Source organism: Coregonus clupeaformis, chromosome 35, assembly GCF_020615455.1.
Source record: "Coregonus clupeaformis isolate EN_2021a chromosome 35, ASM2061545v1, whole genome shotgun sequence".
In the NCBI taxonomy this organism is placed as follows: domain Eukaryota; kingdom Metazoa; phylum Chordata; class Actinopteri; order Salmoniformes; family Salmonidae; genus Coregonus; species Coregonus clupeaformis.
This window is the reverse complement of record NC_059226.1, coordinates 23,919,987-23,935,947: the sequence shown is the minus strand read 5'-3', so window position 1 is coordinate 23,935,947 and position 15,961 is coordinate 23,919,987. Positions and strand designations below refer to the sequence as shown.

The 15,961-nt window shown below is 45.4% G+C and overlaps 1 protein-coding gene across 5 annotated transcripts in view; it reads right to left on the bottom strand.

Annotated features, from left to right (window-relative positions):
• The window catches only part of LOC121550892 (myocardin-related transcription factor A), a 40,092-nt gene that overhangs the window by 14,915 nt on the left and 9,216 nt on the right, over positions 1–15,961 (bottom strand). For 3 of the 5 annotated variants that reach the window (XM_045210952.1, XM_041863304.2, XM_041863305.2), the window contains one exon: positions 3,192–3,257. In XM_045210952.1, the coding sequence (XP_045066887.1) occupies positions 3,192–3,257 (66 nt within the window). Of the gene's footprint in view, positions 1–3,191; positions 3,258–3,480; positions 3,559–6,005; positions 6,682–15,961 lie in introns of those variants that run through there. The other 2 variants (XM_041863306.2, XM_041863310.2) reach the window with 2 other exon arrangements.

Sequence of the window (15,961 nt, the reverse complement as noted above, 5' to 3'; positions counted from 1 at the left end):
TTCACTTGTTACCAGCAAAGCTTCATGAAGAGTGCCCAGGGATGGAAGACATTGAAGATGACAACTCAAATCCTACTCTAGCCAAGTCTGACAACCACTACACACATCTGTCTGAACAGAGTGTGACTAAATTCAACGGCACCCTTTGTCTCAACATTCTTAATAGGAGTAGATTTCAATTGGTATCTTCTCTAATACTCCAAAAGCATGGAGAATAGGCATTGTTAAATACTTGTCTAAACGCTAAGGTAGTCTGTGTCAAACCATAAGACCTACCCCTTGTGTGGTTCCCTACAGAACAAGGAAAATATGTGAGCAATTTATAATTGTGTTCTGTTCCTGTAATACTAGGCAGTGTACTGTAAATATGAACAACTTGCAATGCATAGAGAGTAACGTTAGTACATTTGCATTCCCTTTACTGGGCCAAATAGGGATTCGAAAGTGAAGAGAGAAAGTGTTCTATTGGCAACTCAAAACCCTGACGGGAGGATTATGCACCCTCAATGAATGAAATGCCAAAGAAAAACATGTATGCTACTGGTTTATTATTCATAAACCCAATCAGATTTAACCTATTCATGTCCATAACAGAAATGTATAATTTCCTTTGGTACACTTGTTCTCTGAGCTTACTGATGGACAAATCTGAATTTTTATTTAATTTTTTTACCGGCCAAAGCATTTGTCTACAATGTCAGTTTTTGATATTGTACTATATATTTAGACTTTAGACATATGGGTTTACTGTCTTATACACATTTCATGAACCAAGTCATGTGAATAAATGTTCAAATGATCAGATCTTAATTTTTATATATACTTAGTATATATTTTCTTCTTTTGAATCTGTACTCCAGCACTTTGGATTTGAAATGATACAATGACTATAAGGTTAAAGTGCAGACTGTCAGCTTTAATTTGAGGGTATTTTCATCCATATCGGGTGAACCGTTTCGAAATTACAGCACTTTTTGGATAGACCTGAAAATAGCTGTGCATCGACGCTCCCCATCCAACCTGACAGAGCTTAAAGAGGATCTGCAGAGAAGAATGGGGAAAAACTCCCCAAATACAGGTGTGCCAAGTAGTATGACACTTGTAGTGTCATACCCAAGAAGACTTGAGGCTGTAATCGCTGCCAAAGGTGCTTCAACAAAGTACTGAGTAAAGGGTCTGAATAGTTATGTAAATGAGATATTTCCATTTTTTATTTTGAATACATTTGCTAAAATTTCTAAAAACCTGTTTTTGCTGTCATAATGGGGTATTTTGTGTAGATTGATGAGGGGAAAAAACGATTTAATCAATTTTAGAATAAGGCTGTAACGTAACAAAATGTGGAAAAAGTCAAGGGGTGTCTGAATACTTTCCGAATGCACTGTATATGTGGACATCTGCTTGTCAAACATCTCATTTCAAAATCATGGGCATTAATATGGAGTTGGTCCCTCCTTTGCTGCTATAACAGCATCCACTCTTCTGGGAAGGCTTTCCACTAGATGTTGGAACATTGCTGCGGGGACTTGCTTCCATTCAGCCACAAGAGCATTAGTGAGGTCGGGCACTGATGTTGGGCGATTAGGCCTGGCTCGCAGTCGGCGTTCCAAATCATCCCAAAGGTGTTTGATGGGGTTGAGGTCAGGGCCAGTCAAGTTCTTCCACACCAATCTCGAAAACAATTTCTGTATGGATCTTGCTTTGTGCACAGGGGCATTGTCATGCTGAAACAGGAAAGGGTCTTCCCCAAACTGTTGCCACAAAGTTCGAAGCACAGAATTGTCTAGAATGTAATTGTATGCTGTAGCGTTAAGATTTCCCTTCACGGAACTAACGGGCCAAGCCCAAACAGCAACAGACCATTATTCCTCCTCCACCAAACTTATCAGTTGGCACTATGCATTCGGGCAGGTAGCGTTCTCACCGAGGACATATGATTTTTCCGTGCTACGCGCTTCAGCACTTGGCGGTCCCGTTCTGTGAGCTTATGTGACCTACCACTTTGCGGCGGAGTCGTTGTTGTGCTTAGATGTTTCCATTTCACAATAACAGCACTTACAGTTGATCGAGTCAATTCTAGCAGGGTAGAAATTTGACGAACTGACTTGTTGGAAATGTGGCATCCTATGACGGCGCCACGTTGAAAGTCGCTGAGCTCTTCAGTAAGGCCAATCTACTGCCAATGTTTGTTTATGGAGATTGCATAGCTGTTTATGCTTGATTTTATACACCTGTCAGCAACAGGTGTGGCTGAACTAGCCGAATCCACTAATTTGAAGGGTCCACATACTTTTGTATATATAGTGTATTTTTGTTCAGTAATATAGGTCCAAGCAATCTATACAATTATTAAGATCTGATCATTTGAACATATTTACATGACCGGATTCATGAAATATGTTTTTAAAAAACAGTAACCCCGTGTGTCCAAAGACTAAATATAGTACAATACAGAAACAGCTGTAGTTCACAAACAATGAGTTGAATCCTATATATTTGGCATATAACAGGTCACTTGTATTTACTATGTTAACACAGAATTTAATCATTTACACCCAAACAGAATTTGTTCTGTGGCACATTCTGATATCGTTCTAAATATAGTTAGAGGACGTGAATGTGTTAAAAAAAAAGGTTCCTGATCAACAGTTTGTTCCAGGAACTAACTAGTGTGAAACAGAGAGGAAGACGATCTTAATAATGTCAACATTAATTGACTGTGCAATGAAAAGAACAAGTGTAACAGCTCAAAATTAAATGTGCTGATGAATTAAATGCACAGGCCCCAGTACACACTGAATGAGTTTAGCATTCACAAGTCAGAAGCAGAGGAAGGAGCTCGATCCACTTTGCTTTGAAGACTGACACCGGCATTTCTCAGAAAAAAGACGATGCCGATTTAACCACATGCCAAATCAACAGGATCTCTAGAACCTTAGAACATGAAGCAAGGCATTGAGATGGGTATAGCCATGTAAGATGCTATACTGTTGTATATTAAGTGCCTGTTATGAAACAAGTGAGGTTGACTACAATAGGAGTAGCTTTACCGATTCTTATGGGCCTGAGGATAGGTCAATAAACTATCCATTCACTTTGAGAAGCAAGCTAGTGGGGTGAGGTAGCAGCTAGAGGAAGGAGAGATTGGTTGGGGTATGAGGTAGTTTGACGGACGGGGGAGTGTTACTTACGTGGCATGATCCCCTGGCTGACCAGTTCCTCACGGGTCCGTCTCTGCTGGAGTTTGAGCTGGAGCACTGCATAAGAGGGAGACAGCAAGAGGTCAGGTGAGTACACTACAGACAGAACAAGCAAGGGCAACAAGGACAACAACCAATAGTGAAACCCAAACGCCCTACAGTCAGTTTCCGCTCTGTGCTCTTCTTCTTGGGAGGAAATACAATGCCGGTTACAGCCATGTTGTAAATTAATATAGTGTATCTTTCTGGGAGGTAGATGCCAAGAGTTGGAGAAGAGTACCCTACTTGCTGCTCTTCTGGCCCTTGCGCTCTCCTCTCTCCCTCCCACAGAGTCGTCTGACAGCCGATAGAGGTTATCATCAGCGGCAGGGAGGCGGAACAGCGGGCAGATGGTCCCAGTCACACACGCGCTTCCTGTTTCTACACTCTGAAACAGCAGCCGGGTTGTCGCGTTTTGACAACTTTTACCACACAGAGAGAGATAGAGACAGCGACACTTCCGCATGGCTTGAACAATGCTAATGCACAGAGGGCTTCTTGTAAAAACAGGAAGGCCCAAATTCAGCACTCACAATTCAAAATAGAATGAGGTGTTCTATTGAGAGGAGTATGTGTACAGATACATTTTAACACTTCCGTACTGACTAAATGTGTATACATGTGTCATGCTAACAGCTGCCTAATCTCAGTGACAGACAGCTGGACCAAGCCTATAGAATGAAGACAGAAAGCTAGTGGTGGAGACCATGTTCTCTGCATCACATCATCATTGCTATCCAGTTTTTACACTTCAGCCACTACGAGCTGAGTGGACTCTTGTAAGTGATTCCTGTCAGATGTGAGGTGAAGTAAACCTACATCTCAGTGTGAGGTCCATTTTGCGCATAAGCAGTTTTCACAAAATTAGAGATGTGATACTGTACATGCAAGGGGGAAGTAAGGTGGTTACAGTATACTACATAGCCATACAGTATATAGCCTGGTGTGAGACCAGTCCATTGTACAGTACACACAGTGATGGTTGTGTGTACCTCCTGAGGTACTAGTGTTTGTAGCTGGACTGCTGCATACATCTGAACCCAGGGAAGCATACTGACTAATAAGTCAGAGTGAGATCAGTGTGGGAGATGTGGAACTTCTTTCTCATGGTCTCGGTCTCTCTCGGAGCTCAGCTTCTGTGGTTTTTCACATCTCTGAACAGCGTCAACATTTCTGACAGTCCAGGCTGTCGTCGCCTGGGCCAAAACATCCTAATTTCTCTTATATGGCTGCTCGACATATGACTCCCAATAGTACCCTCGACAGGAGACAAGATTAAAAAGGCTTAATGGGAAAAACATGGACGCACACAAACACAGACACTCCTCCAGTGGCAGATGATTTGCTAGATGTGCCAAATATGCTCACTCAAATGCCAGAATTTGAATTCATTACAGTTCTCAGTACCTCACTTAATGTGATGTAAATGAGAAGATTACATTTTCCCCACCACCTATCCCTCTCCATATCTTCCTTTATGCTCAATTTATGTATTGTCACCTTTCTCTGTGCGTCACTTCAAAACTTCCTGTGCACTTTTTCTATATCGCCTATTCAAACTACTACTTCTTAGAGAATAATTTCTAAACCTTCCATTCACTCCATCCCAACCCTGAGCTGAAACCCTTCCTCACCCTCTCCCTGCTGATTTCTATTTGTGGACCACACTGTAATAACTGGGAACTCTATCTCTCTGCCCAGCGCAGCCTGTTGAGTTATAGGGAATATTACTGTAAATCACCCGACACTCAAAACAGCTCCGAAGCAGAAATCTAAGGCCTGGGCTCAGCCTGGCTGCATGAGGGGACACATGTGAACAGACACCCTCCTCAATCAGGGTCAAGGTATGCTGTCCACCTTTGAAACTGTGAAGTCAAACCGGCTGCCAAGGCAGGTGCCTGTGGGTTACCCTATCATACAGTGTCTCTGAAAGACTGTACGTCTCGGTGCAAATAACCTCTCTGTAAATCACAGTCTGTCTCAATGGTTCCAAGTCCTTTTCAGTGTCTCAAGCCTGTCCCTGCTTCCCTCAGTGTCCATCTGTGTCTTAGTATCTAAACCTGTCTCTGTGTGTCACAGTAAACACCAATACCACAGTATCTTCAGCAGTCTCAGTATTTCTCACCTTAACTCAGTGGGCCAGAGTATATGCCTCACAGCACATTTATGTTTCTCTAAAAGTCAGTGTGAGATTCTCAGTGTGTCACGACTAAATCTGTCCAGGCTCCTCTCGCTCCAACTCAGTTGGTGTCTGGCCCTGGCTGCACCCACAGGTGCCTGAGTTCATGTCCACTGGACAGAGTCCTGGCGCTGCCCCATCTGTACCGGGGCCAGGAGGTCCACTTAGTATTTGACCAGCAGCCCAGAAGACACCAGACACCCACTGAGCCGGCCTGAGCAGCAAAACTCACTGAGAAAAACTCAACTGTATAGCCGGGTGTGTTTTATGGGGAGCTATGAAACAGAAGACATAGGAAGAGTAAGGAAGAGTAAGAAATTCTCAATAATTAGGCTATATCAAAGAAATCTGTTTGAAAATATATATACCAAACAAAGATAAATGAAACCATATCTTTCACTTTTCATATTATAAAGAGTTTGTGTGTATGTGTGTATGTGTGTGGGTGTGTGGGTGTGTGGGTGTGTGGGTGTGTGGGTGTGTGGGTGTGTATGTGTGTATGTGTGTGGGTGTGTGGGTGTGTGGGTGTGTGGGTGTGTGGGTGTGTGGGTGTGTGGGTGTGTGGGTGTGGGTAATATGAATCCCACCTTCCCTCAGGCTCTGACAAGCCCGGCGTTCTAACTCCAATCGTATGCGTTGCTTATCCATGCTGTTGCTGATTGGAGGGGGCCCAAAAGAGGTGGGGTCTGTGTGAAGGGACGGGTTGGTGTCCAGCATGGCGATCAGGTTCAAAATAATAAATAAGTCTTACTGAAAGACGGTGGTCCCATCAAATAAATCAATGAAAATAATGTCCAAAAACATTCAAATGTAACAAAAATTGAATTCTCTGTTCAGTTCAGTCCAATACATTCCAGTCAATGTGTATTATAACGTTTGTGATATCTTTTGGAAAAGTCACAAAGATTGCTAAATATATGAATGCAGGATATCGCCCGACAGACCGAAATAAGAGCATCAGAATAGAAGTGGTCCTTGTGCAAAAGTGACAAAAATCATGAGAAGAGTGAAGTGCTCCAAAAGTCCATATAAAGTGCTCTATACACAACTGCGTTCTCGCTGACCTCTCCTTTCTCTTGTTTTTTTAGCAAAAAAGTTCAGAATAGTTCAGAAAAATTGCCAAATCTCATTGAAGGTGTCAAAAAACAAAATGACCAAATGAAAACGATGGAAAAAAAGAAACACTGGCTTGCAGAGGAAATTTACAGCTGCTATGAGTTTCAAGAGCCAGTATCTACTGCAGCAAGACGAGTGAGTGAGGTGAGTGTGTGTGTGGGTGGGTGTGTGCATGTCAAATGCCTGTGAATCCTTGATCAAGCATTCTGTCACAGCTGTTGCTGTACCCACTCACTCCGCCATTGACAAACACAGACACACTTCAGCTAAACCTTTTCCTCCTAACCACAATCAAATACTTCCCCCTTGGCACCTGTGACCTCTGCTCATTAGTGACAACATAAGAGTGCACACCTGTGAGCTTTGTACACAATGTAGGCGCCCCATACTCAACTGGCGGAACGGGGTCAATACAGGCCGCGGGTCCCGACTCCAAAACAAATCAATATATTTTTTGGAACTAGGTCGAGCTTTGACCCCTGGTATCATAAACACACATAAGACATGGAACATTTTGTAGAATTGCAGGAAATTAGCTTTACACAGCAAAGAAAATAAATGCTCTGCCCCATGCAAAATGTGGAGAATTGTGGGATATTTGCTTTAAAATTGCAAGATTTTCTCTCCGTCAACAAGAGGGTTGTGAACAGTTTGGGGGTTGCATGGGTTGCGAGGTGGGGGTTTGTTACTAAGCCGATAAATTACAATATCCATCCGGACCTTTGACCCCTAGGAAATTTGTGGGCTGGAACATCTCAAATAGTCCTTGAGTACCCCTGATGTAGGCAGACAGCATAATGGCCCCAAGGGAAGAAACTGCCACCACACAGATCCCAAAACAGAAACACGTGTTGTCTCAAAACCAAGGCTGGGTCTTTGACAGTTTCAGTCTTCACCGTTTTACTTTTGTAAGCAAAACATTTGCTAATACAACAAGGCAGTGACAGAGAGTGAGAACTTTAAAATGCAAAACAAGTTTTGGTCTGCCACTTCTCATTAAAACATCAATGCTAATCAAAGCCTTAAAATAATTGTCTAAAGATGAAGTACAAAAAACTGAAAGAAATGTAGCCTACAGCTGTGTGTACTAACAAAGTAACCATTGGTATTGACAAATGGTGGATCAGGTGAGCTAAAATAAAGTAGGGAACTAGCCTGGGGGTCATAACAAAGAAGTATTAGAGGTAGAGAAAATCCCCAGGGAAGCTCTTGTTGATTATTATTGGCATTCACTTTGTGTTTTAGAACAGATGTGTGTAATGGTCTAGCTTTAGAGAGCCGGCCACTATAAAGGTGAGCATAAGAGACTATTTACAGAGCCAGCCAGCCAGCCAGCCAGCCAGCCAGCCAGCCAGCCAGCCAGCCAGCCAGCCAGCCAGCCAGCCAGCCAGCCAGCCAGCCAGCCAGCCAGCCAGCCAGCCAGCCAGCCAGCCAGCCGCGCCAGCCAGCCAGCTGAGCCGCCAGCTAGCTAGCCGCCAGCTGCCAGCCGCTAGCCAGCCAGCCAGCCAGCCAGCCAGCCAGCCAGCGAGCCAGCCAGCCAGCCAGCCAGCCAGCCAGCCAGCCAGCCAGCCGGCAGCCAGCCAGCCAGCGAGCTAGCCAGCCAGCCAGCCAGCCAGCCAGCCAGCCAGCCAGCCAGCCAGCCAGCCAGCCAGCCAGCCAGCCAGCCAGCCAGCCAGCCAGCCAGCCAGCCAGCCAGCCAGCCAGCCAGCCAGCCAGCCAGCCAGCCAGCCAGCCAGCCAGCCAGCCAGCCAGCCAGCCAGCCAGCCAGCCAGCCAGCCAGCCAGCCAGCCAGCCAGCCAGCCAGCCAGCCAGCCAGCCAGCCAGCCAGCCAGCCAGCCAGCCAGCCAGCCAGCCAGCCAGCCAGCCAGCCAGCCAGCCAGCCAGCCAGCCAGCCAGCCAGCCAGCCAGCCAGCCAGCCAGCCAGCCAGCCAGCCAGCCAGCCAGCCAGACAGCCAGCCAGCCAGCCAGCCAGCCAGCCAGCCAGCCAGCCAGCCAGCCAGCCAGCCAGCCAGCCAGCCAGCCAGCCAGCCAGCCAGCCAGCCAGCAGCAGCCAGCCAGCCAGCCAAAGCCAGCCAGCCAGCCAGCCAGCCAGCCAGCCAGCCAGCCAGCCAGCCAGCCAGCCAGCCAGCCAGCCAGCCAGTAGCCAGCCAGCCAGCCAGCCAGCCAGCCAGCCAGCCAGCCAGCCAGCCAGCCAGCCAGCCAGCCAGCCAGCCAGCCAGCCAGCTAGTAGCCTGCTAAGCCTTGTGTTTGTAGTCAACTTTGTTCTGATGTTATCGGCAGTCACAGAGACAGATAAACATCTTGTTTCTATGTTTAGCAGAGCTCTGTGTATAATATAATATAATATGCCATTTAGCAGACGCTTTTATCCAAAGCGACTTACAGTCATGCGTGCATACATTTTTGTGTATGGGTGGTCCCAGGGATCGAACCCACTACCTTGGCATTACAAGCGCCGTGCTCTACCAGCTGAGCTACAGAGGACCACCCATACACAAAAATGTATGCACGCATGACTGTAAGTCGCTTTGGATAAAAGCGTCTGCTAAATGGCATATTATATTATATTATACACAGAGCTCTGCTAAACATAGAAACAAGATGTTTATCTGTCTCTGTGACTGCCGATAACATCAGAACAAAGTTGACTACAAATACAAAGTTGCCAGTGTTTTTGCAATTGTTACAAACAAGCGAAGGATAAAAAGATGCTTCAAATGAAAACTGACATACATACAGTATATATGAAGCAGAAGAAGTATAAAGTGAAGCAGAAGGGCATAAAAGCATCTAATGACGCACTTAGCTGTTAGGAGTGGTATGAGGCAGTCGGTAAATACAGAGCGTTTTGAGGTGCAACTTTAGTAATAATGCTTTTGGGAAACAGCTTGGAAATCTAACCATGCTACTACGAAGGTTCTAACGATGAACTTAGCCTTAAGATGCTTTTGGGAAACTGGGCCCTGGGATCTCAGTACCTGGTGGGCCTTCTGTGTTTGAAACAAGATGGAGTCCACATTCAAACAGTTACTGCTGCTGCGATAAACAAGTCTCAAATGAACTCCTTCTCTCTGAGCCTGGGCTCCAGAATGTGAGTGACCCTCATCCACCCCCTCACCAAGCCTTCCCCTCGGGCTGACTGTTTTAAATAGTAGGGCCAGCTGGCTATGGGGGCTATATCCAGCTACCCTTAACCGGTGCAGACGGCGGCTAGGGTTACTCACAGATATCTCTGCACACACAACCTGACTCGACACATATCTTGTGTTAATGATCTAGAACCTGTTCTATATCCTCAGTGCATTTGAGCACATAAAAACACAAGTTTACACAGAAAAACACATTTTGATTACATTGAGAATTTCCAAGGTTTGAAAATGAACCTCATCTCATGATCCACAGGACATGATGCATACATGCAAACGTCAATGTATATGTGATGTGCCACAGTACTTCAATTCCCTGTCCTTCCTCTAATGCTGTAATGCCAGTAATAGTGTTTCTGTCAGCCACAAGATGGCAGCGTGTATCATCCCAAACAACAATGATATTTCTAGTGGTCCATGGTATTCAATCCAGCTGCTGTGTATATCTGGCAGCATGTGTTCAGGGCAGGGCCAGGAATGAAAGAGCAAGGTGGGTACGTAGGAGTTCAGGGTGATTAAACTCTTATGAACTCTTTGTGCAGTCATCCTTACTGTCACGCGTGTCACGTCTCTTATTCTGGGTCAATCACATTCACAGTACATGAGGTCAGCTATATGATTCAAGGTTTTAAACTAAACCTTGGGACAAGGTTTTAAACTAATATTTCACAGCTGAAAAAAATTCACATTTAGACTGATAGCAGTGGACTTTATATGCCTCTTGATCTCATCTCTTTCGCTCTTTGCTGCCCCTCGTTCATAATCTTTTTCCTCCCTTCCCGTCATCCCCTTCCATTCATCTGTTCTCCCTTCACCTCCCTTCTCTCTTTTGACAGCCATGATTACCATAGACATGTAAACATATCAAAATATTAACAGATAAAGAATTGAGGATATCTTTGTCAAGAACATACAGTGGGGAGAACAAGTATTTGATACACTGCCGATTTTGCAGGTTTTCCTACTTACAAAGCATGTAGAGGTCTGTAATTTTTTATCATAGGTACACTTCAACTGTGAGAGACAGAATCTAAAACAAAAATCCAGAAAATCACATTGTATGATTTTTAAGTAATTAATTTGCATTTTATTGCATGACATAAGTATTTGATCACCTACCAACCAGTAAGAATTCCGGCTCTCACAGACCTGTTAGTTTTTTCTTTAAGAAGCCCTCCTGTTCTCCACTCATTACCTGTATTAACTGCACCTATTTGAACTCCGTTACTTGTATAAAAGACACCTGTCCACACACTCAATCAAACAGACTCCAACCTCTCCACAATGGCCAAGACCAGAGAGCTGTGTAAGGACATCAGGGATAAAATTGTAGACCTGCACAAGGCTGGGATGGGCTACAGGACAATAGGCAAGCAGCTTGGTGAGAAGGCAACAACTGTTGGCGCAATTATTAGAAAATGGAAGAAGTTCAAGATGACGGTCAATCACCCTCGGTCTGGGGCTCCATGCAAGATCTCACCTCATGGGGCATCAATGATCATGAGGAAGGTGAGGGATCAGCCCAGAACTACACGGCAGGACCTGGTCAATGACCTGAAGAGAGCTGGGACCACAGTCTCAAAGAAAACCATTAGTAACACACTACGCCGTCATGGATTAAAATCCTGCAGCGCACGCAAGGTCCCCCTGCTCAAGCCAGCGCATGTCCAGGCCCATCTGAAGTTTGCCAATGACCATCTGGATGATCCAGAGGAGGAATGGGAGAAGGTCGTGTGGTCTGATGAGACAAAAATAGAGCTTTTTGGTCTAAACTCCACTCACCGTGTTTGGAGGAAGAAGAAGGATGAGTACAACCCCAAGAACACCATCCCAACCGTGAAGCATGGAGGTGGAAACATAATTCTTTGGGGATGCTTTTCTGCAAAGGGGACATGACGACTGCACCGTATTGAGGGGAGGATGGATGGGGCCATGTATCGCGAGATCTTGGCCAACAACCTCCTTCACTCAGAAAGAGCATTGAAGAGTGGCTCGTGGCTGGGTCTTCCAGCATGACAACGACCTGAAACACACAGCCAGGGCAACTAAGTGAGTGGCTCCGTAAGAAGCATCTCAAGGTCCTGGAGTGGCCTAGCCAGTCTCCAGACCTGAACCCAATAGAAAATCTTTGGAGGGAGCTGAAAGTCCGTATTGCCCAGCGACAGCCCCGAAACCTGAAGGATCTGGAGAAGGTCTGTATGGAGGAGTGGGCCAAAATCCCTGCTGCAGTGTGTGCAAACCTGGTCAAGACCTACAGGAAACGTATGATCTCTGTAATTGCAAACAAAGGTTTCTGTACCAAATATTAAGTTCTGCTTTTCTGATGTATAAAATACTTATGTCATGCAATAAAATGCAAATTAATTACTTAAAAATCATTCAATGTGATTTTCTGGATTTTTGTTTTAGATTCCGTCTCTCACAGTTGAAGTGTACCTATGATATAAATTACAGACCTCTGCATGCTTTGTAAGTAGGAAAACCTGCAAAATCGGCAGTGTATCAAATACTTGTTCTCCCCACTAACTTCCGGCTGCTATTCGCCAAAATCCACATGTCAACACCCACGCTCACACTATTATAGAGAAACACACTCACATCAATCAATCGTTTTATTCTTCTCTGCTACATAAGGCTCCTCGAGCATGAGTGTTTCAGATAAATGTCAGGAAGACATTTCTGTTTCCAAGGAAACAATAGACGTCCAGTGTGTGTGTGTGTGTGTGCCTATGCTGAGAATCAACTCTGTGCTCTGTGTGGAACAGTGTTAGTAGGAGACAAAAACATTTTTAAACGTGGAGGAACTAGCTGAACTAGTTCAGTAAGAGCACAGATTTCTGCTTTCCATTACGAAACATTTATCTCTGATGTGCCGTGACCTATTAAACACGACCCAGACACCTCATCACACCTGACTCCCTACAGACACACTTCACACTCTTCCCCGACCTCACCTGTCAGAACAGCAGACTAAAGGTGCAGAGCATGCTCACTCATAATGGAACCTATGTGTGCACGCTTATCGGCAAACGTACACTGACACTCACACACCCCAATTAGCATGCTTTCCATTGGTGAACATTCAGTCACCGAGTAAGATGGAGATACGAGTAGAGTAGAGCGCAGTATCAGGGCAGCAGTGTCTAGCCCTGCTGTGTTCTGAATTACAACTGTGGTCTGGGTGTGAGTGCAGTGCAGTGCAGTATCTCAACAACCACTACACACTTGATCTCTCAGGCCTCCTCCTTAGCAAAGTGGTTGGATCCAGACCAACTGTTATTAAAACAGTCGTGTTGAGCTGCCTGCACGTCAGTGAAATATTGGGCCAAGCATGTTACCTCTAAGACCCATGGGGCGGCGCACAATTGGCCCAGCGTCGTCCAGGGTAGGGGAGGGAATGGCCGGCAGGGATGTAGCTCAGTTGGTAGAGCATGGCGTTTGCAACACCAGGGTTGTGGGTTCGATTCCCACGGGGGGCCAGTATTAAAAAATTTAAATAATGTATGCACTCACTAACTGTAAGTCGCTCTGGATAAGAGCGTCTGCTAAATGACTAAAATGAAAAATGAAAAATAAATCCCTAAAGTAATCCCAGTGTTGGGGAACCTACTCTGAACATTTAGTTTAGCAAGCTACCAATTACTTCACACTGGAAGAAGTTAAGTTAAACTAAACTAAAGCTACCATTAAGAAAAATATAGTTTAATTAACTAAAGTTACTTTGAACAAGTAGTTCACTACATCCAAACTACTTCGTGATAAATAATCATATCTAAATCTGAAATATCAGACAACAAATTTCAAGAATAGATCACTCTGGAGTCAGATGTTAACAGATGTTTAATTTAGCCTGTGTTTCAAGTGAGAATAAGAAAGGTCTGATGCCGAAAAAAAAAAGAAAATTGTTTATATTTTATTTTTTGCAGAAAAAGTAGTGTAGTTCCAGTAGTTGGCTACATGGTACCTACTAAAAACCCTCCCAAGATTTGAATTAAGTTCAACTACCACCAAGCTACTGCAAAATGTAGTTAAATTACTAGTTGAACTACATGTAGTTCACTACTCCAACACTGAGCATGTGCGTGTATGCACGGGGATAACACGCAAAGTAAGAACTGCAGTTTGCTGCTTTGGCTGAGGTAATACAATGTTAACTAACACAGCTCAGCGAATGGGACTGCATCTGATGATAGCATGAGTGGAAAGGGTGAGATGAGTGGAAAAAGTGAACAAGATTAATTCAGACTTTTATTGCTCATGATATCATGCTGCTCTTTTTCATTTGCTTGTCTCACAGCTTCCCCTCGCTGAGACACTTTCTGGTTTTGGATGCTGGTGGTTTGGTGGAACAAAGTGCTTTTCAATGTTTCCAGCACTGCTGACTGTGTTTGTTGCTCAGAATTGTAATCCGTGAACCAAAAGGAGAGAGTAGACCCCTATGTTTTCTCTCATAGTCCGAGAGAATCTGGTCGTCACGGTGGTGGTACAGGTCTACTCATTTCTCCTAAGTGGAGATTTTCTCTTTTCTCCCTCTCTCACCTGTCCATCTCCTCATTTGAATTCCATGCTGTCACTGTCACTTGTCCACTCAAGCTTAACATTATTGTCATCTATCGCCCACCAGGTGCCCTTGGAGAGTTTCTCAATGAGCTTGACACCTTGATAAACTCATTTCCTGACGATGGCTCACCGCTCTTCGTACTTGGCGACTTCAAACACCCGACGTCTGCCTTCGATTAATTTCTTTCCAACTCTCTTTCCCCTCCTTGCCTCTTTTGACCTCACCCTTTCCCAATCCCCTCCAACTCACAAGGCAGGCAATACGCTTGACCTCATCTTTACTAGAGGCTGCTCGCCTACTAATCTCACTGCAACCCCCCTCCAGGTCTCTGATCACTACTTTGTTTCCTTTTCTGTCTCCTTTTCCTCCAACCCTAACCACTCAGCCCCTACCCAGATGGTCATGCGCCATCGCAATCTTCGCTCTCTCTCCCACTACTCTCTCCTCTTCGATCATCTCTCCCTTCTGCTAAATCTTTCTCCCTTCGGTCTCCTGATTCTGCCTTTTTGACACTACTCTCCTCCATTTCCGCATCCTATGACTCGCACTGTCCCCTTTCCTCCTGGTCGGCTCGGCCCTCCCCTCCTGCTCCGTGACTGAGTGACTCATTGCAAGCTTACAGAACAGGGCTGCAGGCAGCTAAACGAAAATGGAGGAAAACTAAACTTCTGGAGGACCTATCATCCTTTCACTCCCTCCTCTCTACCTTCTCTTTCTCTGTATCAGCTGCTAAAGCCACTTTCTACCACTCTACATTTCAAGCTTCTGCCTATAACCCTAGGAAACTCTCTCCCCTCTCTCTCCAGATGACATCCTGCGACTAGTGAGTTCTGGCCACCCGTCAACCTGCCCCTCGACCCCATCCCCTCATCCCTTCTCCAGACCATCTCAGGAGACCTTTTCCCATTCCTCACTTCCCTCATCAACTCATCCCTGACCACTGGCTGCGTCCACTGACTTCAAAATGGCCCGGATTGCTCCCCTCCTCAAGAAACCAACACTTGACTCATCTGACGTCAAAAACTGTATCCCTTCTTTCTTTTCTTTCCAAAACACCTGAGCGTGCTGTCTCTAATCAACTTTCTCGTTATCTCTCTCAGAACGATCTTCTTGACCCTAACCCAGACGGGTCATTCAACCGAGACTGCTCTTATCCTCCTAGATCTATCTGCTGCCTTTGACACCGTGAACCATCAGATCCTCCTCTCCACCCTCTCAGGACTGGGCGTCTCAGGCTATGCACACTCTTGGATTGCATACTACCCGGCAGGCCGCTCCTACCAGGTGACGTGGAGAGGATCTGTGTCTGCACCACGTACTCTCACTACTGGTGTCACACAGGGCTCAGTTCTAGGCCCCCCTCCTCTTCTCTCTATACACCAAGTCACTCGGCTCCATCATATCCTCACATGGTTTCTAATATCATTGCTATGCAGATGACACTCAACTACTTTTCTCCTAAACCCCCTTCTAACACTCAGGTGGCGACACGCATCTATGCGTGCCTGGCAGATATCTCAACTTGGAAGTCGGCCCACCAACTCAAGCTCAACAAGACGGAACTGCTCTTCCTCTAGGGGAAGGCCTGCCCACTCAAAGACCTCTCCATCACAGTTGACAACTCCACAGTGTCACCCTCCCAGAGTGCAAATAACCTTGGCGTGACCCTGGACAACACCCTGTCGTTCTCTGCAAACATCAAAGCAATTACCTGCTCCTG